Below are 27,359 nucleotides of genomic sequence, written 5' to 3'. Positions count from 1 at the left end.
CTGGCAGGAAAACTTATGAATAAACAATATTGAAAGGTTCGAATTTACTACAGAAGTATACTGATTTACTAGATTCGAATTTACTAGGGCAGAGAATTATCAAAAATGAGTGTTGCTTTGAATAAATAGCTATTGAATGAATAAAGCCTGATCATCTTCCCTTCCGTTAAAAGTGATCTCCGGATCGAAGAAACCTCTTCTCGCGAACTTTAAAATATCATTGTTATACAGTCACTTGAAACATTTTGAAATTATGAACAAATCGCGGTATATTAGGTTTGAAGGGTAACAAATCACCCTTGGCAACATGCGACGAAAAAAAAATAGTGTGTTCTACACCGTAGGCCATTTTGTTTATCCACATACAAGTGAATGTAATTCACAAAATAAAACCAAGACTTAAATGAAGAATATAAGATTTAATGAAGAAATTTTTTAAGAATGAATGTAAACTGAAAATTAGTTTAAGTTTAAATGACAACGTCACTTATACTGTTGTAATATTTTAATAATCTTTCCAAATACAATAGTAGAAGGATAGCTTAATCCTTTCTCAGTTCCATAAGCTGCGTGTCAATTCCATCCTTGGTTATAACATTTATCACAAGACCATCCCCAGTATGAATTTCACGTTCTGTTGCACTGATAAAGATATCTTTGACAATTCCAATGGCTTTCTCTTTAGTAGGCATCTTCTTTTGAACATTTTCCATATTATACATCGAGATCTATACGAAATAAGAAAAAAAATAACTTGGTGACGAGGAAAAATAAGTTGAAATTACATAGCACACTCTTACCATTACAAAGCAAAATACTAATACAAGTACCCTCTATTAATCCATCGGTTTATCTTTCAAAATGGTGAATATACTCGTATATTATCGAAACTATTTTTTAAGCTAAAATCCTAAATACACTCTTTTAATTGCTTGAGTAAACATTTGCTTATGATCCTCGTCTGACCAAGAACTGAATTCGTCACTCCTGTATGAAAATTGACTCATAATTAATTAAAAAAAGAATATACACAGTAATATTTTATGGGTTTGAACGCAGTCCCCACCCAAAAAATCCGAAAAGTTAGATATAATTTATATTTTTCCAGTCAACTAATAGCTTAAAAAACCTTTAACGGGTTACCCCTCCCCCTCGCCTAATCGAAACCACGGGCATAGGTAAAATACACTGTGCTGAGCTCAGAAAATACAAACTTTAAAATATACAGTCTTTTTTTCTATTTACTTAAAAAAAATAATCCATTCGAAAATTTAGACATTGAAAGGTGAGAGAAAAGAAGTAATTCATTGAAAAACAAGATATGTCTCAAATGGAAGTAATCCCTAATGTCTTTACAACCCTTCTAAATTTCCTCCACTTTACTGTTACTAGCGAAAGTTTCATTGATTTTTATCACTTTCCTCCGATCGCTCGGTCTTCAACCCTCACGAGCTGTTACCTGCTTTTGGCCCTCACAAATGTGGCCTCGTATGTGTTATCGTACCATCACATATCCTTCGCTCTGACAACGCTCGAGTTGCCAGTTTCTCAGCCTGCGTACGTTTCTAGATGTCTTTCACTATTATCTTCTGCCTTTAACGTTGCTATTCGCGGACTTTTTTTTTTTAACTCCATAGGTTTATGAACCACTCAACAGATTTCTGGCACACGTCTCCAATGCTATTTAACAATATTTTTTTTCAATTCTGTATATTATGAAAGTCACAAAAACAAAGTGTTAAACTACTCTTATTATAAGTACAAACGCACCTGTGATTTTTTTTTTACTTTCATTACGGGTTTAATAGAACCTTCTGTATATTGAATTAGGAAAAAAGACTTGTTAGTACCTTCAGTTACCCTTTCTCTGATGTCACATAATTGTTAAAGAGCAGAGGGCTTCACATACCCAATTACTCAATAGCATTTTTTTCAGCCTTAGAAATGTTGACAAGCTTTTTTTGTAGAGAAATCATGCACCGATGAGAGATTATCTAATAATTAATGCAAAATAAGTAAAAAAAAAAGCATTGAAGTAGCAGATACAGATTACAATTCGGCAAAGGACTTACGGATGCAAGTTTTAAACCGCTCAGAAAAAGTATTTTGCACCCCCATCGCCAGAATTTCTTAATTTTTGTGTGTTGAGGTCGCTTTGGCCAATTTCCAGGCCACTTTTATACATAAGTTTCCCTAGCCAAAAAAGACCCATCTTCAGGTCCCTCTTTTTAGGGGGTCTACTAGCTCAGCCTTTTTGTGGTGCGTTGGGGTTCCCTAAGCGCAGGAGCTCAGAGATATAACTTGAAATAAAACTGTTTTAGATCCTTTCGTTTTCCTTGTCTTTTGTAATTCCCCTGACTGAAGGACTTAAGTATAAAACTTTCAGGCCGGTGGGTAAAAAATTTGCTAGCCCTTTTTCTCGGAGACCTGTGCTCCTAAACAAAATTGTTCGTTATAAATCCAACAGATACATATCTATTTGGACTCGAGTATTCCGAGAAAAATGGCTATCCGAAACTTTTGATCCGACGCCACTGAAGCTTAGAAGCCAAAAAAAAACATACAAGAGGGGGGTTGGCTGCCCTCTAATTACAAAGAATTATGCAATTGACTTTTTTGAAATAAATCGTCTTGGACATGGATACCCGTAAGGGAAGACAGATTGGGCCCCTCCCTCACCTTTATGTGACCAAGAATATCAAAAGATAAAACAATTTGATAGACTTCAAAATAGAACGTGATTTCTGGCAAAACCTTCACCTCCCATGGAACATCTTTTGTGCCCCCTCCTCCCTTCTCCATCTATATGAGTTCTTGAAGGCCCCCTGTCACACATAGATCAAAAGAATGGTTTTAGTTACCTGGTTATCAAGGAAAGGTTGGATTAGCGGAGCAGATGTACCACCACAAGTAACAACATCTTTCTCCATATGACCAACAGGATCATAATGATAAACAACACCCTTACCATCCTTATCAATACCTAAAAGACATAGAAATTTTTAGAATATTAAACAATTCAGATTACAATTTTGTAACTTTTGTACGGCCTATCAGAAGTTGGACAAAGGAATGCAATTTAGAGTAAATATATAAGAACATGAACACATTTTTCTGTCGACTTATGCCTAAGTTTGTGCTATTCAAAATTAAATCGATTACCTTAATTTTTAAATATTATAAGATTTCAGTGAAAAAATACTGATTGACCTCTTACTTCATATATAACAACAAAATGTTCTTTTATTACGTTTTACCCTGAATAAAAAACGTCTTAACCATTGATCAAGCTGTGAAAGGCATAGGTGCAAACAGGTCCTATTACTAGAGGGATGTGGAGGACTAGAAAATCTTCTCCAGGGAAAGAAGTAAAAAAAAAATAATGACTTTCTTTTATTGTTAGAGGCAGCGGTATTTCCAGGAAAGAGAGATTCGCCCTCTCTATTTAACCCCTGCCATGAGTGCCAGCATAATAAGGTAAAAAATAAGATTAATGGGATTCGATACCTCAATGGATCGCCTTATCTCATCCATTATAAACTTTTATAGTTTGTGCGGCCAAACTACTTAGAACTGATTAGATGGTCTTGCCATAGCTTGCAGAGATGATAAGAGACCCGAATATATGACAGAAAACTAAAAGTTGACATTTTTTCCCCCATAAATCCTCAAAAATTATACAGCCTTTTCGGTTTTGTGCCAGAGATAAAGATTGATATTCAGCCTTAATGAAACTTGCATGATTAGAAAATGTAAGTTTTATTATTTTTTAATTAATAAAGGGAGAAGAATTTTCTTTTTAAAATTCAGGAAAGTTCACTCAAAGGAAATAATTTGATCAATTTGGCAGCTTTGGGAGCCCCATTGGTGCTACCCGCTTTGATTAAAAGCCTTGCCAAAACAGGAGATGTAAAACTTCAATGTTTCTTCCGTCAACTTTCATAGTTAAGCCACAGATTTTCAATAGTTCTCGATGCTAGCTAGTACCTGGGAGAAATAGCTAATAAGCCCTTTGTTTTTGAGCGTTCAGCCGACACTGCGGCTTGCAAAACGATCTTAAGATATTGAATCCCCTTAAAAACAAGAATGGAAGAATAAATAGTAGTCAAAGAAATCTACCAGTTTGACACCAACCTGAACAACAATGGTGATGGTAAACAACAAAAGATGTAAAAGGTACCTCCTCTTAATTACAGCAAAATTGCGCCTCAAAAATCCATCGAGTTCACCTTTTTTTAGTCAAGCCACTTGATTGCCCCCTAACTTTGCATAATAAGTTTTGCTGCATAGGTCCCTCCCTCTGTTTTTATTTGTGGATAAGAGCAGTCACAAAAGTAATGTTGAATATTTAAATTATACACAGAAAATAACAGGAACTATTGGAATCTACATATATGTATACAGGTGCCGATTTATGTATTTTTTATGGTCTTTATGAATGGAACAAGTCATATACCGCAAATAGATTACGTCATTTTGATGGGATTTTAAAGTATTTTACTTTTACATTGAATTAACAAAAAACAACTGATTCGCGCAACATTTCTTTTAGTATTAACTAAAGCGTGGCCATTCAAAATGTCTGGTCCATTATTTCTGTTTTATCTTAATTACTTACTTGCAGATATAGCCTCGTTTTTCTGCTAACTTATTTGGTGCTCCTCACAGCAACAAAATGTCTCTTCTTTACATTTCTTGGTTTCCTATCTTGTTTTTCTTATATATATATATCTCCAAGAATAGTTCGGAATAAAAGGGAGATAAATCTCCGAAACAGAATTAAATATATTGGAAGCACAGTCGTCCAGTACAGTTCTCAAACGTGGGTGCTTCGAAAGGCCGGGGAAGGTTTGTTAAATATTTTCCAGTGTAACTGTCTAAACTTAGTCGTAGGCACCCGTTGGACTGATCAAACAAGAAGCTGTCCGAATAAAATGTAATTCGGGCCACTTTCTAGGACTATAATAAAAGAAACGTTAAAATGGCTAGGCACGTGTTACAAATGAAGGAGGACAGGTTGCCAAAGATTGTGCTTTCTGCCAATCCATCTGGGATGAAATGAAAAGCACGTCTCCCCGAATGGGGTAGGAAGAGGTCATAAAGAGGGAACTTCATTCTTTCTCTGGAACTACATGGGATGGGAGTGAAGAGTTAAGCTTTGAATAAATTGGGTTTTAGGAGGAGCGGGCGCAACTGTGTTGGCCTAAGGTAGCTTGGTGCTACAGTGAGATGTTAGTAGTAGTATAAGTATCATAAATCTACCTAGTTTTGAAATCTTTCTCACATAATCATCCAGGAGTTGTCATTCACTTGGTAACCCCATGCTCTGAACTACTACCTCTCTTATTCCCAGTTATTTCATTTTGTAAGATTTTGGTCTCTGGCAAGATTTCCCTTGGAATTTTTTTAGAATCCAAGATTCTTTACTATTTTCTGACTTTTACCAAACATATTACTGACTCTAGTAAGAATTCAGATTTATAGACAGATGAAAATGTTCAGAAATCAAACATATTAGTTGACATTCCTTGAGTTTTTAATTATTTGAATTAACATTCTTTTAAAGGATTGAACAGGCGGGTTTTCAAGGAAAGTATTCATCAAGCAATCACCAAGAAGCATCTTCTCATGTAGGTAATCTGACCGTGCCGATTTTCCGCATGTTTGCCGTATCAGCCAGGAAAATGACAGTACAGATAGGGTAACTCATTCAAAGGAGGGTGATAGATGTACTTCTAGAAAGCAGTAGCTGATACCACGTCAAATCTCATACTGAGAGATTATAAAGTTATCCTCTCGCATTGCTATAGCTCCCCCTTGAGACCCTATTCTGGATCCTCTCAAGTGTTGCAATGTTTATTCAAAACGAATAAAAACAGACAATTTTTTACCACCCTTTGATAATTCACAATGTCACTTATAAACCAATAGAATAAATTCTGACTCACCTGCTAAAACATTAGACACATAGTAAGGGAAAAACCTTTTCTGATAGAGCATAGTGGATAACATTTGAGCAACAGCAGAAGTTGACATTGGTTTCAAATGTTGATGGAGGTAAATCTAAAAAAAAAAGCAAAATATGGAAAAATCTTGGCTATTTATATAATTAAATAGCTACACATCATTGCTAAAAGTAAATGAAAGGCACTTCATAAACAATTTGAAGCCAAGAGCAGAATCGCTTTAGAGGGCCAGCTTTCAGAAAAAAAAAATGATAAAATGTCACGCTATTGAGTTCAAAACAAAAGGATGTATCTTACATTTCCATGACAAAAAAAAAAAAAAAAAACAGCAAATACGGAGTTTTGAGGGTATTCGCAGGTAGTGTTCCATCAAAAAGGTAAAAACTCAGGCCCTTTGTGTCTTCAAAAGCTTGAGTTACTTCACCCAATAAATACTCCTTTGTTAGATCACCACTTACAATTTATTAAAAGCACTTCTGTGCATATTCCTTTCCTCTAAAGTAGAGCCCAACCAATATATCAGTCCACCGATATTATTGAGGGTCAATATGAGGGTCAAGAGCCAATATGAGGATCAGTGTCATTATCGGATATCGTAAAAAATATATCGGTTATTGGTCGATTTTAATGAGATATTTTAATAAAATTAATAAAAATTTTAATGAGAGAAAATTATGCTATAGATTATATTCAAATTCGGGGGATAATTGAGTAAAACGTAAGTGACCCCAAAACACGGTTCATAAAAAATTATATATTATAGCCGAAAGTAAAAATTCGCTTACTATTTTCAGATTGTTTTCTTGTAAAGTTTTATATTATATACAGACTTTTTTTTACAAACGGTTGGTCTTTATTTCTTAACATACTATCTGATAACTGTGCTTGAAGATTGATCAAATAGTTTGTAGTTATGAACTGTAAGTAACTCAACCCATAAAGAACCAAAACTTTAAAAAAGAACAATTACAATGCAAAAAAAAGCTGTTTTCGTTTTTTGGAATCTTTCTTTACCATGTGATGCATCTCTTCTGAAATATTTCTTCTCACAAGATGTATGCATCTCTTCTCTCCTGCAAGAAGAGATGGATCTTTTCTCGTGCTGCGACTTTTTAAAACTTGCTCTTACTAAAATCTCAATGTCGCTAATTAGAACAATTACTTTTAAGTTGCTGTTATCCTTCTATCTTGTGCACACGTTTTTACTTACTTCACTTTTCTCAAACTGAAAGTGAATATTTGTCCAAATCTCGCACAAATAGCCAAATTCTCTCAAAACTGTTGATTCGTCAGTTCAAAGAATGTTAAAAGGGCTGGTAGCTATCAAAGTATCCATACAATTAAAGAAGGCGATGGAAAAGCTGGAACGTGGTAGATTAGTAGCCTATAACAGCCAAACTACAATGTAGCAGCGGTTCTCTGTTCATTTTAGGGATTAGAATAGAGCAAAACTAATATTACAGCTTCATAATGCATGTGACTGCCAGGCGACCAATCAATATTATTCTCCAACAAAATAAAAAGGTGATTTTTATAGTTGTAGTATAGTAAACAATGAGTATCAAGCATGCAGTTGGGTATGCATTAATCTTATAATACCAATAGTATTGGAGGGTACAACCCCATCCATAAAGTAACAACAGTTAGCTATACGCAGTATCATTCAGACTTCGAATACTATACTCCACTAGCAGCATTAGAGTAAATATAACACAGTGCTTTTGTTAATTTAGCACATGCAAAATTATGGAATATGATATTTATGGCTAGTATATGGCTTCCCACTGAATTAGATGACATTGTTAATTGTGATTCAGAAAACTATTGGTATTTCTGACTGCAACCTATACTAAATTACATTTGTTCATTTTCTGCAAATTTAAAAATAAAAATACTTTGCTCAAAGCAGTCAAAACACAAGTTGTGCTGCTAAAGTGTCAGCAGCTTTCAGAATTATGCTACTGGTAGCATTGGAACTTTTGCACACCTATTTGCACGGAACAAACTCAGCTAGTACGTAAATTCTGAATCTTTTAATATGAGACTGAATATCAAAAACTAATAAAAAGAACTTTTGCATGCAACAAACTTAGCAAGTAGGTAAATTCGGAATGTATTGGTTGCTGACTGAGCATAAAAAATCTAATAAAAGCACTTTCGACCACGATAAACTGAGGGGACTTGATAAATTCCAAGTGTTTTAGCTGCTGACTGAATAACAAAAAAATAATTAACATAAGTACTCCTGACTACAACTAACTTAGACACATGGTAAATTCCAAGTCTTTTAATTGATTACCGTGTAAAAGAAAATTAATACCAAAGCACTTTTGCCTGGAAAAAAACCGGATATTGGGTAGTACTATTTCCGAGTCGACACTCAGAATTTCCCTACTACTTGATGTAATTGTAGGCAAAAGTGCTTTTATTAAATTTTTGATACTCAGTCGGCAAATAAGACCCTCGGGAAATTCCTAAAGCTGAGTTTTTTGCGAGCAAGTGCTTTTTTTATATTCGGTTACAAAATTAAGACTCAGAATTTACCAACTAGCTGAATTTATTGTACTCAAAAGTGCTATTATTATATTTTTTTTTATAAGCTGTCACTAAGTAAGAGACTTGGAATTTACCAACTAGATAGGTTTGTTTAGTCAAGAGTGTTTTTTTTTTAAATTTTTCGGTACTCTTTCAGTAACTAGAACATTCGGAATTTATCAAGTCCTCTCAGTCTATTATAGTCAAAAGTGCTTTTATTAGATTTTGACGCTCGGTCAGCAGCCAAGACATTCGGGATTTACCTAAATTCTGAGTTTTTTCCATGCAAAAGTGCTTTTTTATTAATTTTTGGATATTCAATCACCAATTAAAGGACTCAGAATTTACTAAGTATCTAAATTTGTTGTAGTCAAAAGTGCTTTTATTAATTTTTGGTACTCAGCCAGCAACTAAAATGCTCAGAATTTACAAACTACCTGAGTTTATTGTAATCAAAACTAATTTTTTGGTACTCAGCCAGCAACTAAAACACTGGAAATTTATCAAATACCCAAGTTTCTTGTAGTCAAAGGTGCTTTTATTGAATTTTTGATACTCAGTCAACAACTAAGACAGTCAGAATTTATCATTTACTTCAGTTTATCGTGGTAAAAAGGGCTTTTATTAAATTTGTGATGCTCAGTCAGCAACTAAAACATTCATAATTTACCTATTAACTGAGTTTGTTCCATTCAAAGGTGCTTTTATTAATTTTTTTTTTTATATCCAGTCACCTATAAGAAGACTTGGAATTTACCAAGTAGCTGAGTTTGTTGTAGTCAAAAGTACTTGAACTTATATTTTGGTACTCTGTCGGTAACTAAAACATTCAGAATTTAGAATTTTCAGAATTTTAGAATTCAGAATTTTCTATTAATATTTTGATATTTAGTCACCAATTAAGGCTTTACAGTATCATTTCCCTCATTGTGCTTTAGTATCTTCGCTTAACCTACATATGACATTATTAATTTCTACTTTATGCATTATCCCAATACTAAACAATGCTCTTCGAAAGGAATTATTGTATAATTTCCCTCATAGGGCTGTCATATCATTGCTTAAAATATATAAGATTTTATTAATTTTGACTTTAGGGATACCCCAAAAATACAATAATTTTCAAGAGGTTTTACTGTATCATTTACCTCATGGGGCTGTCGTATAATCGCCTAAAATATATATGACTTTATTATGCATAGCCCAATACTAAACAATATTCATCAAAAGGCTTCACTGTATCATTCTCTCAGAGGGATGCCGTACCATCGTTTAAACTATATATGACTTTCTTAACTCCGGCTTTATGTATACCCCAATACTAAGCAATACTCTTTAAAAGGCTTCATTGTATCATTTCCCTCATAGGGATATCGTATTGTCGTTTAAAATATATATGACATTATCAACTTCGACTTTATGTGTACTCCAATACTAAGCAATACTTTTCAAAAGGGTTTATTGTATCATTTTTCTCTTAGGGCTGTCGGATCATCGCTTAAAGTATATACGACTTTATTAGTTTCGAGTGTATGTAAACCCCAACACTAAGCAATACTTTTCGAAAGGCGTTATTGAATCATTTCCCTCACACGACTTTCTTATCATCGCTTAGAATATGTAGAATTTTATTAATTAAATGTTTATGTATACTCCAATACCAAGCAATAATCTTTAAAAGGCTTTATTGCATTATTTCCCGCATAGGGTTGTCGCATCATTGCTTGAAATATATACAATTTTATTAATTTCATCTTATGCATAATCCAGCATCAAGCAATACGCTTCAAGAGGGTTTATTGTATCATTTCCCTCAAAGGGATGTCGTACCATTACTTAAAATATATACGATTTTATTAATTTCATCTTTATGCATACCTCAAAAAAATTTTCGAGTTTCAAAAAATTCTGTAAAAAAAATGTTACTACAAACATTATTTTTCTAGTATGAATAATCACAACTAACATGTCTTTATGACCTTCGTGTTATATTTCGGAAATATCACAAGTGATGGTGTTTTTGTTTTAAGTATATTTTATGTCATTTTAAAACCTGAAAAAAGGTTCATTTCTAAGTGTAAAAGAAAGTTAAATTTAAAAAAATAAAACTTCAAAAAGAATAAGTACAAAAAAGAGGGGTCATTGGGGCCCTTAGAGGTGGGGCATGGATTATCATAAGTTCCCTCTAAAAGAAGCGTTGATGTAAGCACTCATTCGCATGAAGATGATGATACAAGCGGTTGCACTATGCTTATGTTATATATGCTATCATGTAAAGTTTATCACTATATCATAAATTCTATCAGTCCGATTTGAAATGAAAATGAAGCGGTTTGCTTTATTTTGTTAATAATGTTCATACAGGAATATTACACAAATTAGTTGAGCGTCAGATATCTGTCTCTAAGTAGGTCACTGACTCAAATTGTTTGTTCATCTAAGTATAGGCAAGCTTTAGTGCCTAAACAAGGGTAAATCTTCTGTAGCTGGATCCCCTAAACTACTGACACATAGATCCGATTAGAGTTAAATTGGTTCAAATGGTTGACATACTTATCAACATCATTGATATGGTTAATTCATTTATAAAATTAGCATTTTAATAGCTTTTTAATACAATAATACGTAGACAATTTAAATAAATTCAACTTTTGCAACATACCTGAACAAATTCCTTTTTTAATTTGCAAAGAACTAGACAAAAATATTTTATCTGATCACCAAATAAGCTTACGCTAGAGGTATTTTTCTCCATTCCAAACTCATTTTTGAGAAGAAAAAAAATTTGGTCACACAAAATCTACCTATTGTATGAGCAAGTTTTTTGACAATAATAAATATTCATTTTCAGTTTAATAGTTCCCAAAACAATCGTTTAATGAATAGTTTTCTTATTGTTTCAACTCTGGTAACCTTGGGACGCCTGAGCAATCAAACGCTTCAGTAACATTAAATAGGCAGAGAAAGAATCTACGAGAAAATATACAGAGGCTACAGAAAACGTATCATCGAAAAAAATAGTACAAGGCTATTCAGGGCATAATAAAATTAGTTGTGGAGGGGTGGTATTCAAACTAAGGGGGTGGGGCATAAAAACTTAATTTTTTCCATTGTCCTCTAACGCTATATAATTTTTGGGATGTATATTATAACTAGCCAACATAACTATTGTGAGTATAGTCAAAATCAAAGCTTAGGGGAGTTATACCGATATGTGAGGGGGAGAAATGTGTTTAAAAGTGTTTTTACCAATACCCTATACACCAAAAGTTCAAGTATATATATAATTTCTCATATAGTTTCTTGATAAATCAAGCTTTCATATCTAATCCTGCACGCATCTATTATGTGTATGATGGTCTGTGCAACTCTACAAAATCAAGGCTATGCTTACCATTGCAATTTTGATATAATAAATAAACAACAAGATACGTTCAGTTAGTACTTCTGAACCATTCTTAAGTGAGGTATAGTTTTTGTTATTAATCAGTAAGGTTAATTGGTCCTTCAACTGCAATGAAGGGTAAAACATCTTTTCATTGAAAATATAGCTTTTGAAAATATGAATCAAATGAAAACATCAATACAGCTGCTAAAATACAATACAATTGGTTAGTAATTTGTATTAGTTTTAAATGAAGTATGCTATTTCCACTCAGAAATAAGGTTGATAGACTCCGTGACATTTACAATATCAAAAAGAAAACTAAAAACTAATACTAGTCTTTTATGTTAAAAGCAGTAGGTTGAACTTTCTATCAAAGTGATTTCTAGCCTTTTTGCTCACATGCCCCTTGAAAAGACCCCCACTCATGTCCTAAAAAACTGAACCACTAGCTTTAATGTTTCAATGGTCATTCTCACACTTCAAATGAAAGAAAGAGTGGACTTTCAACTCAAAATCAGAAATCAGTCAAAAATCAGAAGAGGCCTAAGATTTTAAAAATCTATACACCTTTAAAGCACACAGGAGGAGCAAGGGTAGGATCCCCCACTGGCGGCTTAAATTTGGACTAAAACTGCATTTTCTCATCACCATCCACCACTAGGAACAATATTCCAAGCCTACCCCAAGTCAAAAAGCTGAATCTGTGTGGAAGAATGCATTGAAGCATGATCCTCAGAGAACAAACATACCTCAGGGTCCAAGGTTGAGCAGGGTGAGATATCATAGGATTATTCTGAAAAGGGGTAATTGTCCGTGTGACATGTTATTTGCTATACTACACTGGAAACAGAATATTTGAAATTATGTTAAATTTTCCTTTAAAAGTGGTTTGGTAAAGTTAGAAAAAAACATGATCAGCCAAAAGACATCAGACCAAAAATACTAGGGGTGCACTCACATTCCTGGGTATTTACAATCGTAAGAATTACACTCCAACCCCAGAAAGATCTCATGATCCCATCACTAGATGTTCAGGCTTTAGTTCACTTGTAAGAAATTAGGGCTAAAATTTTGAACTTACCTTCATTCTAGCTTCAATATTCTTAGTCAGTGTTAACACATCTGCCCAGCATCCTGTTGAGCCAAGAATTGTTCCATCAGAAAGCTTAAACAGTTTTGACTGATGACGGGTTAGGATGCTATAACCTTCACTCAATCTTGTGTCAGAAGCAATTACAACAAAATCCTCTCCAGCAATAGCAACAACAGTCCTAGAAGAAAAATGTGCCTTGTCAGAAAATAAATAAATGAAAAAACTATATTTACTTGGCTTGAGGTGTATTTGTGCACACAATATATTCTCTGAGGCCAACCTGACTTTTGTACATAATAATGATAGATGGTAATAAGCTTACCTAAGCTATGGATGTCAGCTGATTGATTTTTCTAAAGATAATTTCCACAGGACTTTGTCGAAATTAGTTCATTTCAACATATCCTTTCATTTGTGTACCCCAAAGATTGGATATGCTAGACAGAAAGGATACCCTCAGAAGAAGTTTCTAGTTGGGCTAGTCTGGATGATTTGTCTTTTTTCAAGGGAGGGGGAGGTCGGGGATTAAAATTTTTTTTAGAGAATTATCCATTAATTCCAAATATCATATTAATTCCAAATGTCTGTCTTGTAAAAACATAACAAAAATGCATTTGATCAAATTATTGATGCATTTTTGATGTTTTCATTGTAAAACTCCACTCCAAACAAAACGTTCTGCATGCATCCTTGTAGAGAGCAACCAAAACCTTGTAGGGACACAATTCAGGGCTAGTATCGTTACACTTAAATCTTTATATTTTGTTGTGTGCTCAATTTGGCCACATCAAGCTAATGTTTATAGCTTCTTTTCTTATTTAAAAGGTTAAATCACCCAAAATAAACAAATATATTATATCCAAGATTGATCAGGTTGGGAGCTTCAGTTACCTTGGTAGTATTATTAGTAAAGATGGTGGGAGCAGTGAAGATGTTAAAAGTAGAATAGCTAAAGCTCAGGGTGTTTTTTCACAGTTAAAAAAAGTTTGGAAGAATAGAAAGATAAGCCTACAAACCAAGATTAGAATATTGGAAGCTACAGTGATGACAGTGGTCAAATATGGCTCTGAAGCATGGACACTCCGAAAAGCAGATGAAAATTTACTAGATGTTTTCCAGAGAAATTGCCTACGGATTGTTCTGGGTACCCGGCTGACTGACCGTATTTCAAACAGTAGGTTGTACGAAAAGTGTGGTTCAATCCCGCTTTCTGGGGCTATAATGAAAGAAAGGTTGAGATGGCTAGGCCACGTTCTACGGATGAAGGATGACAGATTACCGAAGATTGTCCTTTTTGGCCAACCGTCTGGGGCTACACGGAAAGCAGGTCGTCCTTGTCTGGGTTGGGAGGATGTCATAAATAAGGATTTAAAGGAAATGGGAACTTCCTGGGAGGGTGTAAAGAGGGAGGCTTTAAATAGATTAGGTTGGAGGAGGAGCGTGCGTAGCTGTGTTGGCCTTAGGCGGCTTGGTGCTGCAGTGAGTTATTAGTAGTAGTAGTAGTAGTATCCAGAAAATGATTGGTAACTAGAATTGAATATCCAAAATTCTTAGGTTATACATTTTAGAACAAAAAATCCCTAGTACCTGTATTTATGGAATCCAAAGATGGGTTAAAACCACCACTTACAAGCAGTCATGGTGAAAAAGACCATGGAGTTACGGTAGATCAATCAACCAAAATATTTCTAAATAAAGTTAGAGTTATGCTGAACTCTATGCAGTAATGAAAAGGCCCATAGCCATGCTCTAGCTTCACACAGGGTCAGAGAGCCAAAATAAAGACTTAAGGTCCTGATTTTGTGCTAAAAGGAACCATCTGGACCTAGAAACCCGTTTCAGAAAGACTTGAGAGGAAAATCACTGAATATAACTAACAACGACACAGGTCTGAAGATAAAAAATAAATGTATAAAAAAATTTGATCTGAGGCCAGTAAATTTCTCAAAGTGAGAAAGAAAATTGGAATGATCATCTGCACATATCTTTCCATGATCGATTCCCAGAGACAATATAAAGAAATACACAACCTGAGAGCTCTCATTTCATGAAAGCAGTGTGTTTTCTTGAGCTATTCCAGTCATTCTTGAGTAGTTCCATTTTTCTTTCTTAATTTTTATTCACATTTGAACTTTTCACTTGCAAAAATGACATCAAAACAATATCAAAAAGTAGAAAAAAGGCATAGTTTTTTTTATTTTGCAATATCTTTTGCTGGAACAGTACTTTAATCAGCAACTATTTGTTTGGTTTATGTGCATTTGAGCTGTATTGAAAATAGTTGCTACCATTTTTGTCTATCATTTTTCATCTACCATTGAATTGTGCCACCTATATCTCAGCCATACCCTTTTTTAAATACCATTTCAGTCATTTATAGGCCTCAATCAGCGATCTATTGGCTGCAGATTTCATGGAATCAAAAGTCTATTTTCTTTTAGAATTTTTTTTCCATAATCCATATATTCGGACTCTTTATTTAAGTTATATTTTAAACTGCTGTTCTTTAAGCCATTTTTCTGCGTCCAAATCTTACTGACAGGGAGTTAACATGACCTTTTAAATAGGGATCATGAGACCACTTTCTGCCTTCAGCTTATTTGTGCATTTTTTTTTTAAGACCCGTTTTTCAACACAGTCATTGTTGCATATTTTTTTTTCTAGTGTTTACACCAAAGAAGATGTCAGACCCTTAAGATTTTCCAAGTAGCATTACTGGATGACTAGCTTTTGTGCAAGAATTATAGTATTAAAAAGAGTTTTTTGTCTCATTTAGTTCAAGTTGATTTTCTTGCCATTTGCCAACTTTCTAATACCACTACTAATAAAGGATCATAGGGAAACTAATCTCTAATTTATTTAGTAATGAGAGAACTGTCCATTTTTAGGAGACATTAAATGAAAAAAAAACAAGTCTCTTTTAACTGTAAGTAAGGAGCGACATTAAAACTTACAACGAACAGAAATTATTCCATATATGAAAGGGGTTGTCCCCTCCTCAACTGCCCGCTCTTTACGCTAAAATTTGACTTTTTGTCACAACTCTACATTTCAAAACAATAAAAACACTTTAGCATAAAGAGCGAGGCGTTGAGAAGGGGACAACCCCTTTCATATACGGAATAATTTCTGTTCGTTTTAAGTTTTAATGTCACTCCTTACTTGCAGTTAAAAAACTTGTTTTTTTATTTAATTTCTGAACGTTTTTGAATTGCATCTTTTGATTTGACTCACCACACATGAATAAATAAAACGAAATTTAAATTTCATCAATACCTCGCTCTTTACACTAAAGCTTGAATTTTGTCCCAAATATTTAAGAATGACCCCCGAATCACAAAGGCCATAGAATAAATAGTTGAAATTACTAAAAATACTTTAGCGTTAAGACCAAGGTATTGTGGAGGAGACGAACCCCCATATATACGTAATATTTTATGTTCGTTTTAAGTTTTGATGCTGCTCATTACTTCCAGTTGAAAAAAAATGTATTTATTTTCTCATTGTTTTTTTTAAATAGTACTAGAAAAATCCTGCACCTCCTTCATGGAAATTCTCTTCCATCATGATAAATTCCTCCATCCTCCCACATAGCCCCCTCCCCCGACCCGCCCCCACCCCAACGCAAAAAAATCCTTTGAAAACGCCTGTACACTTCCCAATAACCATTACTATATGTAAATAATGGTCAAAGTTTGTAACTTCCAGCCCCTCTCCCTGGGGACTGCGGGGGATTAAATCGTCCCCAAAGACATAGTTATTCGGTTTTCGACTAAGCTGAACATAATGGATATCTCAAAATTTTGATCTAGCAACTTTGGGGGGACATGTGCGTCGGAGGGGGCCTAGGTACCCTCCAATTTTTGGTCACTTAAAAAAGGGCACTAGAGCTTTTATTTTCCGTTAGAATGAGCCCTCTCGCAACATTCTAGGACAACTAGGTCGATATGATCACCCCTGGAATAAAAAACAAACAAACAAACAAATAAACACGCATTGTGATCTGTCTTCTTGCAAAAAAAAATATGAAATTCTGCATTTTTGTAGATAAGAGCTTGAAACTTCTACAGTAGTGTTCTCTGATACGCTGAATCTGATGATAATATTTTCATTAAGATTCTATGACTTTTAGGGGGTGTTTCCCCCTATTTTTCTAAAATAAAGACAAATTTTATCAGGCTCGTAGCTTTTGATGGGTAACACTAAACTTAATGAAACTTATATATTTAAAATCAGCATTAAAATGCGATTCTTTTGATCTAACTATTTTTATCAAAATTCCGTCTTTTAGAGTTTTAATTACTATTGAGCCAGGTCACTCCTTATTGCAGTTTGTTACCGCGAACTGTTTGATATGTGTTACATTCCTCTACCTTGGTCTCAATAAAAGAGTACAGAATCAACGAAAATTATAAACAGAAACAGCTTGTAAATCATAAAGCAGCACTTTTGAACTTGAAAGAAAATACTCCTTTTTTTAATGTGTATTTTTATTTTATTTATTATTCTTTGAAGATGGATCCAGAGGATGAAACCAATTTATCAATTACAAAATGGTGTTGTCCATTTCAAATACCTAGGAAGCATAATTGAAGATACATGATACACCGCAAAAAAAGTGCTCACAAGAATTGGTCAAACCAATGGAGCCTTCAATACACTATCAAAAGTTTAGTAGTACCAAAGAGTCTCTCTATGGTCTAAATTGCAAGTCTCTAATAGCAAGGCCATGCCAGTTCTGCTTTATGCAGCAAAAACCTGGTACTTCAACCAGGAACAAGAGGAGAATCCTTGCTTTTCAGAATTTTTTTTTTGGGGGGGGGGTAACTTAGCCTAGTGCTTAGTCTTACTTCCTTTTTCTGTATGTTCTTTATTTTTCAAAATCAATCTTCTTTGAAAAGAAGATCAATCTTCTTTTCAGAAACAGCATATGTAAAAAGTGGAGTGCCCCAAGGAACAGTTTTGGGTCCAACTTTATTTAATATTTTCATCAACAATATGCCTTCAATCACAGAGAACAAAATTTGCTTGTATGCAGATGATCCTAGAATAATTGGTCCTGTCCTTTACCCACAATGTACCAAAGCCATCAAAGTTGATCTTGATGCACTGTCAAAGTGGGCAAAGTCCTGGCAGCTTGAATTTCATACCCAGAAATACAGAGTCATTCACTTTGGAGCAATTAACCCTCTGTACCATTATTTTATGGACTCCAGTTATTGTTCAAAAAAGCCACTCATATGCAGTCAGAGCAAAAAAGATCTGGGTGTCTTGGTTGATGATTAGCTTAAGTTTAACTTAAATGTTTAATTAAGTTAATTGACAGTCTGTAGCAGCAAGAGGCAACCAAATTTTTGGTTTAACAAAAAGAACATTCTGCAGCAGATCTCCACATGTGATTACTAGGTTCTTAAAGGGCCTGATCAGACCAAATTAGGATTTGGGATGTGTATTACAACTCCAGTCAATAAGGGTGAGATATCAACTCTAGATTACAGCAATGTCCAACTAAATGTGTAAAGGGATTTCAACATCTTTAATATCATACCCAATTACACAAGCTCAAATTACCATATCTTACATATAGATGTAGGCAAGGAGGTGTATTAATGACATACAAGTAAGAACATGTCCAAGTGTGATGCCTAGCCTGTTCCAGATAGTAAGTTTGCAGAGTACTAGAGGCCACCCCTTGAAGCTTTACCAGAAACATGCCAACACCAGACTGCAAAATAAATCATTTTCTAATTGAGTAGTCAACCTATGGAATTCCCCTAGCCAGAATGCTGTTATATCTCCCAGTGTTAAAGCCTTAAAGTCTGCAGTTGACAAAGACTGGTACAGGAAACCTTTGCAAACAGTATGGGATGCATCTTATAAGTTGAGTCACCATCATCATTGACCATTAAATATTTTTGTTTCGACATATGCATTATGTACTGTATTGCATACATGCCCCCCTCCAATGTCATTGGTCACTTGGTAAAAAAGAAAAGAATTCAATGAGATTGTGGGGCTTTGCACCATGATTTTTCGAATTCTGCTAAAATTCTTTGTTTGGTTCAACAAAGACCATAAAAATCCTGACATTTTACCTACAGAAATTTCAAAATTGGTCAGTAAATGCATCAGTCCTACCATCTCTTGCCATGATTTTACCAAGGGTGCCACAATTTTATGTTTGGCTAATTAAACAGCATTAAAATAGTGACATGATATGTAACAAAATATGAATCTTGGTTGGTAAATACATTGGTTTTATGGACCTGTGCAGTAATTTTACATTTATATTTGAAAAGGACATTATGCTAATTTCAACAAAAACAGTCAGTAAAAATGACCAGCCAGTTGGTAGAATCTCTTGCTCCCCCCACCAAAGATTTGGGCTAGTAATGACCCTGGATGACATATTGACCTACAGAATCTTCAATGGGCTGATTCAGAGAGGCAAAAACCTCTTTCTAGAGAGGGAGGCAAACACTCTTGAGGATGCTGCCACAAGAAGTGATTTCAATTATCTTCACTAGTATCTCTCTGATCTTAAAGTGAAAACTTCTGTTATTCTCCAAATCAGTTACATTTGTAGACAACCATCAACTCAATGAGAAAAATGCCAAGTTAAATCAATAAAGGGGCCATTCTCTAATTTGCTTGGTGCTGATGCTGTTGAGTAGACTAACAAGGATCTTGTAAGCCAAGCAGCTAGTGCCAAAGAACTACTAAGAGATGAACTCCCTTCATATTAGCAGAAATCCAGTCAGCAACAAAGCATTTAAAGAACAACAAATCTGTAGAGGAAATGTAGAAACTCAGCTGTGCTCCTGAAGAGTGCAGAACTGGCAATGCTGCTTTGGCTGCAGATGGTTTTCTTTCTGGTATAGCACACAGGACAGGAGTCAGAGGACTGGCATACAGCTATAACCTAATATTTGTGGAAAGGAAGGGAAACAAGAAAGGTAAAGGATACAGCATTAGACTTTACAATCCCTACTGGCAGTGCTGATCTCCATTTCTTGGCTTTTCAGCCAGGAAGTGCAATGGGAGTGGAAGGAAGGAAGTGCACACCCTTCCTGTTTACCTTCCCCAGATTTCTCCAGGTATCAATTTAGAGCTGGGTCGATGCTGGCTAAGCTTACAGAGTCACGCCACTGACCCCCATCCCAAACTAAACAATTGGGTACACTGGGATTCAAACCTGCACCCTCTCAGACAAAGGATCCTGGATCCAGCACACCAATCCACTTGGCCAGGACAGCTCTAGCATAATGGAAACAAGAACACATGCTTAAACTACAAAAGGATTACTTTTTTGGTGCCCAGAAAGCTCTAAATTACATTAAATTCCTTGACTGCTGGACGAATATCTTGAAAAGAAGAGGCAAATTCAACAAGCTGGGTAATAGTACAAGGGGTCCAGCACCAGCTTTTGCTCAAGTTATTAATGATTTTGACCTTACATCTCATGGCTAGTAATGCCTCAGGGGCAGAGCCATTCAAAGGGGGGGGGACCAGGTTAGCTACCCTGGGTGCAGCAGCAGGGAGGGATAGTGCCATAGCTGTGGGATTTTTCACTTTGATCAATTTTTGTGCTTATATTTGAGCCATGAGGGGGGTGATGTAGTTATTTTTTTTCCCTGGGTGGAATTAACCCTAGGAATGACTCTGCTGAGGGGCAGAACAAGCAGATTGATAGTGATCTTCTGTAGGAAAAGGTAAGGATAGATCTGGTTGCGACTTTTTTTTGTATTTTGCCTGCAATTTTTTTCTTTCTAAATTAAATACAAAAGGTAGCCTAGTTTAAATTGTGCTTTTCTTGAATTGCAGCATGCAGTTAATCTCCCAAATACTTACATCTCTATTTTAAAAGATTTAAGCTTCTTCTGCAAAACAACAGTAAAATCAAGTATTTTGGAAAGGTCTATTGAGCTGAACTGTAGATACAGATGCCTATAAAGAAGACATAATATCATAATATCTACAAATTATTGTAGTGATGGGTCCTGCAAAGCCATTTCTAGCAGCTATTCTAGATGAATCATTTATAGATGATAAGTTGAATTTTTATATTTATGACCAAGCAGCTATTGAAAAGGCTAATCAGACCCTTGGCTTACTCAAAAGAATGTTCACTAACATTTCCAGCTGTTATGACTAAGCTATATAAGAGTCTTGTTCAACCAATGCTAGAGCCTAGAGTATGTGTATCACATGCCTAATCAACAAGACTGAGAAAACAGCCATTGAATCAGTCTAGAGGAGGGCAACAAAATGTATTAAAGACTTCTATGATGTTGCTTATCCATCCCTGCTCCATATGCTCAAAATGCTGCTCTAATGTATAGATGCACCCAAGGCAATGTGATAACAGCATACAAGCTTCTGAATGCTGAGAATACCCTTCCTGACGAATTCTGACTAGACAATCCAAAAAGCTTGTTGAACTCCCTCAGTGAAAAAACAACAACCTCTCCCAGTGTGGATGTGTTCAAGTCATCAGTGGACAGGAAAAGGCTCAATAAACTGTAGACCACTGCTTGGGACACTATAGAGGACTTACTATCATCACTGAAGCTTTTGGACACAGGATTCATCCTATCACTAACAAGCATGATTTAAGGAAAATTAGCTTCATCATGTTAGAATAAAGAGATTATTACACACATTAAAGTACATTCATTGATTGTAATGAAAGTTGTAGTTGGATCCAATTTAATCTAATTTATTCAAAAAAAAAATAAAACATAACACTAATAATAATTAGGATCTTTGAAGTGAGCTTATTGAGGCCCATAACAACAAAAAATTGAAAATGAAAGTAAATAAAGAGAAAACACAGGTAATTAAAGCAAATTGAATAAAATTTAGAGAAATATAATAACAAAATTTAGTACATTGTTATACAGCATGTGAAAACTTGTGTATAGCTCAACTCTGCAGGGTATTATATTCAATTGAAGCATAGATTTATAAATGGGAGATCACCAGAACTAGAGACACACTTAGGGACAATGAAGGAACAGTTGAATGAACAGAGACAGAGGCTTTTAGAATTATTTCTATTAAAACAAGATAATAATAGGGCAGGAAGATGTTTATGGTAAGTGGAGTATGTAAGGGATAGATTTAATTTGTTGATGATTTGTTCAAAAGGGATAATACCAAAATCAGAGTACAAATCCTGGGTGGTATACAGCCAGGGCAGCCAAAAAACTGCTTTGACAGCATGGTTTTGGGCAGATTTTAATTTATTGGTAACTGAAGGATAAGTATTGCCCCAAACAGATCTGCAGTATGAGATATATGGGTAAATAAAAGAGTAATAAAGGGTGACAAGGATATTGGGAAGAAGAAAATGATTCACACAATTAATCATACTTATCTGTTGCAAAATTATGGCTCTGATGTATGAAATATGTGTTGCAAATGATAGGGAGGAGTCTATGTGGACACCAAGAAACTTGGCAACTTCAACCTGGAGGAGGAGATTGGTAAAGTATTTTAGGCCAAGTGCTTGCCGAGTTTCATTATTTTGCAAGGGGTTTGAAATAATACAACCTGACTTTTCTTGCTGTTAATGGTCATGCAGTTAACAAGACACCACTCCTGTACTCTGTTCAGAAGGATTTGGATAGAGGTGATGACAGATGGTAAATTAGGGCTGGTGATGAAAAAGTTGCTATAATCAGCAAAAAGTACTGGGTGCACTGATAGACCTAGGTCCATAGCCAAATCATTAATATAAAGGAGAATTATTGGGCCAAGAACAGAGCCCTGCAGAACACCCCTCTGGACAGGTAGGGGATGCAAAGTCACCCCACCCAGACTCACACTCTGTACTCTACCAGAGAACTAAGGCCTAAATAGGCCTTAGAGAAATTCAGAAATAATCCTAATACAGTATTTTTAAGGTCAAGTTGAGAATATATAAACTATGTGGCATCAATTAGTGTATGAGCAGTTGAAAATTTGAAACAGAAGCCATATTGATGAGGAGAAATCAACAAACCTGAAGGATGAATCCCAAATAAAAAGGGAGAAAGATGTTACCTTAAATTACCTTAAATTACCTTAAATCGCACTGTCCGGCGAATAAGGTTGGGTGAACATCCTGTAGATTCGCCGGTTGAGTGATGGAGGTGGAAGTGCGTTGTCTAGTTCCGTTGAGTAGATCCACTGGCCTCCCAGTGTAGTTTCCACTCCATCGCTGCCCAGTCTCGGTCAATTGCTTTTTTGAAGTTGTCAACAGTTTTGGACTGAACTGTTTCTTCACTAAGGGAATTCCACAGTGGAACAGCACGAGTTGAGAAGAAGTTGGAACGTTCTCTCCGTGAGCTTCTTTGTTGCTGGAGCTTCTTGGTGTGGCCCCGGGTGTGGCTAGAGAGCGACTTATTAAAAAGCCCTGGTGTGACACCATTCTCCAGCAGCTTGTGGGTCAGGATTGCATCTCCGCGTTTCCTCCTGTACGTCAGGGTTGGGAGCTTGAGTTTCTTGAGGCGTTCAGGGTACAAGAGGTTCTTACATTTGGTTGGTAGTTTTGTAGCCCTCCGCTGAACGCTCTCAAGGATCATCTTGTCCACGACATAGTGGGGAACGGCAAGAGAGACTCCGTACTCAAGTTGCGGTCTGACCAGTCCTGTATATAGCTTCCTGATTGTCCTGGGAGATCTACTGGTGATATTACGTCTGATGAGACCAAGGGACCTGTTGCCTTTTGCAGCTAGGTATTTGCTGTGACTATGGAATTTCATTTTGTCATCAACAATGACCCCAAGGTCTCTTTCTTCGGTGACAGTTTCCAAAGTTATGAGCTTCCCAGTACGATCTGTCATTGTATATGTCATTCCTGGGTTCTTAGGGCCAAGATGTAGGACTTTGCACTTTTCAGCATTAAACTCGAGGGACCAGGAAGAGGACCAGTTGTTGAGGGTGTGCAGATCTGCCTGCAGAGCTGCGCACTGTTGGTTGTTTGCGACTGGGCCAAACAATTTCAAGTTGTCTGCAAACAGTTTAAGGTCATTTTGCACTGACTGGGCTGAGTCATTGATGAACATGTTGAAGAGGGTAGGTCCCAGTTTAGTTCCTTGCGGAACTCCGCTGAGCACTGGAGTTGGGTTTGACATGATTTGATTCCCCTCCTCATCATACATCATCACCCTCTGTATTCTATCCTTGAGAAACTGGACAATCCATTCTCTTACATCTTGGTGGAGTTGATAGAACTCTAGTTTCCTTTCCAGGTACGAGTGTACTACCTTCTCGAAAGCTTTGGCTTGGTCCAGCAAGAGTACGTCAACTGGAAGGCCTTCCTCAATCATCTTGGTGATTATGTCATATGATTGAATTAGGTTTGTCTCCACAGAGCGACCCTTCCTGAAACCATGTTGTCCATTGTATAACAGGCTGTTAGTTTCCAGATGTGCAACGATTGCATCATTTAAGACGCCTTCCATGACTTTTGATGGGACAGAAGTCAGGCTGATGGGTCTGTAATTCTGTGGTTTATCTTTCTGTCCTTTTTTGAAAACTGGCATGACATTTGCTGTTTTCCAGTCAGAGGGAATAGTTTTGGAAGCTATTGACATCTGGAATATTCTTGTCAGGGGTTCCGCTATTTCAGCTGCGGTCTCCTTCAGCAACCTAGGATGGATGCCATCGGGTCCCTTTGCCTTGGATGGGTCCAAAGTTTTTAGGCGCTTGTAAGTATCACAAGCTGTGAACTGGATCGATGGCATAGGGTGTTTGATGTGGGTGGTTGGCATATCCGGTGGGGGGCATCCAGGGTCTTTAGAGAAATTTGACGAGAAGCATTGATTGAGGGTATCTGCCATTACCAATGGGTCGGTTATTTTGGTTCCATCGCTGGAGGTAAAATGATGGATCGACCTGCGGCTTGGGTTGTTTGAAGTGACATATCTCCAAAACTTTTTTGGATTGGTTTTTGCCTCTAGTGCTATCGACTCCTCATATCTTATGGTTGCTTTTCTGGTCGCATTTCTCAGTTTGTTCCTGGCCTTTTTGTACTGCTCTAGATGGGCTGCACTCTCACAATTTTTATACTTTTTCCAAGCTTTCTTTTTCTTATTAATGACTTTTTTTAGCTGTGGTGACATATACGGAAGGGTTCTGGGACGTTAGATAGCACTTTAGATATAACTGGGAGAAGTAAGATTGGTGGATTCAGCATACAATTCTAATTTGTATGTATTTCTTACCTATATCATTAGTGAGTTAACTGGAAATGTTACCAGTCCAAGTGCCAAAAATGGAATTGTATCTATATTATACTTACCATTACTATCAATTCAGTCTTTTGGATTGAGAGGGGTGAAGGCAAGTACTTCAAAATGCCTTCATGGGGAATGAAAATAGTACTAGGGTAAAACACCCATATCCAAATGAGCAAAATTATGTGAAACTAAAACCCTCACATCTTGTTACCACAGAGGAATCGGGAAGAATTCTATATATCAATGAATAGCTAAAACTCTAAGCAACAAATCAAAATGGTTACTATTAAAATTATTTAAGATCAAACACTTGAAATTGTTAGTTTATGGACTTATTACAAGGACCTCTTTTTGGAATTACCTATTACCCTAGGCCTATTTTGACATATATATCCTTTCAGTTTTATCTACATATTAACAGAAAGCTGATTTTCTTTTGATTCTAAATACATAAATTTTATTTATTTATCAATACATCAAATGGTAAGCAATAATGCTTGTTGCTATAGACACAAAACAAGAAATAAGCTAATTAGCAACACTTATAAATGTTAGAAGAAAAAAGAAAGCAAAAAACCAACTTATATCCAAAACTCAAACAAAACTCATAACCAAAAATTCAACTTATAACTAATAACTAAACATCAAAAATTCCCAAATAGATTGGTGATTCCACTAAAGAATGTTTAAATATCTGCACATTCCCAGCTTCCATATGGACTATTCCAAGGTGAAACAACCCAACTGGAAAATGAACAATGTCTAATTTTCTTATTTGATTTTGGAGGGTACAGTTTGTAATGATGTTGGTAGGTTGTGTGATAGTGACTGTATTTGAAAAATGAATCAAAATCTAGGTTGTTTATACCTTTAATAATACAGAACAAGTTGATAAGGTCACCATAATCCTGTCTGAAATGCAATGATGGAATACCAAGCCTTGAGAGTTGCTCTTTGTAGAGAAGATGTTGATAAGGAATTATCCTTGATGCCCACCTTTGTACCTTTTTTACATGAAGCTTATCCATTACATTTAAATAAAACCAGACAGAAGTGTTATAGGCTACTTGAGAAGTAGGGCAACAAGAGACTTGTAGGCCTATAGCAAAATGAAATTTCAAAGATTAAATTTTCAGAAACTTCTCTTCAAAGATGAAAGATTTATTCCATAAATCAAAAACATTAAATACATTTTTTTTCAATTACTTGTCAAAACAGAGACCACATTTTTAATTTAGCCCTATGTTGACAAATTATTAATGAAAATTTCACCAAGAAAGTGGGGCTTTTGTAACTAACCTCACACTGCATCATGCTGTAGTGAAATAGGAGTGGTCCCAAAACCCATCTCAACTTTCCAGATGCCAAAAAAAGTGGTCTTTCTTAAAAAGAGGTTAATTACCCTGGATCCATTTGTGAGTTTCATTCACTTACACTAACTCAACTTGAATAGCTTAGGGTTACGTCGGATGCATCATAGGGGAATGGCTACACTGTCACAATGGATACCATCGCATTTAGATATAGAGATAAGGGACTGAATGATTGGCTACTATTATTTTGGCATTAGGCTATATTGTTCCCTTTAGAAGGGGGCATAAACTGAAGTTATAGCCTTACTTTAAAAGAAATATTCCTAGGAGAAATATGATTAATTACCCTCCATTCTCACTGTACGGACTCCACCTAGCCATTTATTTATTAAATTGTAAGGTATAACTCCTAAAATTAGCTTGTCACAAATTTTTCATCAATTTCTTCCCAAAATGCATTCGAGAGACTTAGTGCTGCCTGATTTTAGATGGCTCCTAAAGTTAGCCAGAATAGTTTATTCATTTTCGCTACCTTGCCAAGGAAGCTGGTTTTATTTCCTTATATAATCATTCATTTATTAAATGTATTTATTTATAATCAGTATAATCGTATAATTATAATCATAATAATAATAATCACGTTTATAATTTATTTATAATCAGCGGAAAGGTAAAAGACCAATATAGGCCTTTCCATTCATACACGAAAAACAATTTGCATTAGGTAAGTTAAAATTACGTTAGGTACCACTTAGAGCTTTTAAACAATCGATGATTCTAACTATTTTCTGAATATGCAAACTAATAACATTATAAACAAACTAATAATTAAAAACC

At 35.5% G+C, this 27,359-nt stretch overlaps 1 protein-coding gene across 1 annotated transcript; it reads right to left on the bottom strand.

The window, feature by feature from the left end:
* Positions 1 to 404: 404 nt before the first annotated feature.
* On the bottom strand, positions 405 to 26,983 carry LOC136024966 (proteasome subunit beta type-1-like). Its single transcript, XM_065700571.1, has 5 exons — positions 26,869 to 26,983; positions 12,971 to 13,160; positions 5,949 to 6,063; positions 2,862 to 2,983; positions 405 to 728 (listed from the first exon to the last, which is right to left on the bottom strand). Exons 1-5 carry the CDS (start codon positions 26,901 to 26,903, stop codon positions 543 to 545), a joined length of 648 nt encoding a protein of 215 aa, XP_065556643.1. The 5' UTR covers positions 26,904 to 26,983; the 3' UTR covers positions 405 to 542.
* Between the last annotated feature and the right edge of the window lie 376 nt (positions 26,984 to 27,359).

Source organism: Artemia franciscana, chromosome 3 (assembly GCF_032884065.1).
Source record: "Artemia franciscana chromosome 3, ASM3288406v1, whole genome shotgun sequence".
Lineage (NCBI taxonomy): Eukaryota > Metazoa > Arthropoda > Branchiopoda > Anostraca > Artemiidae > Artemia > Artemia franciscana.
Note: the sequence above shows the minus strand (reverse complement) of the source record. Positions and strands in the feature narration are given on the sequence as shown.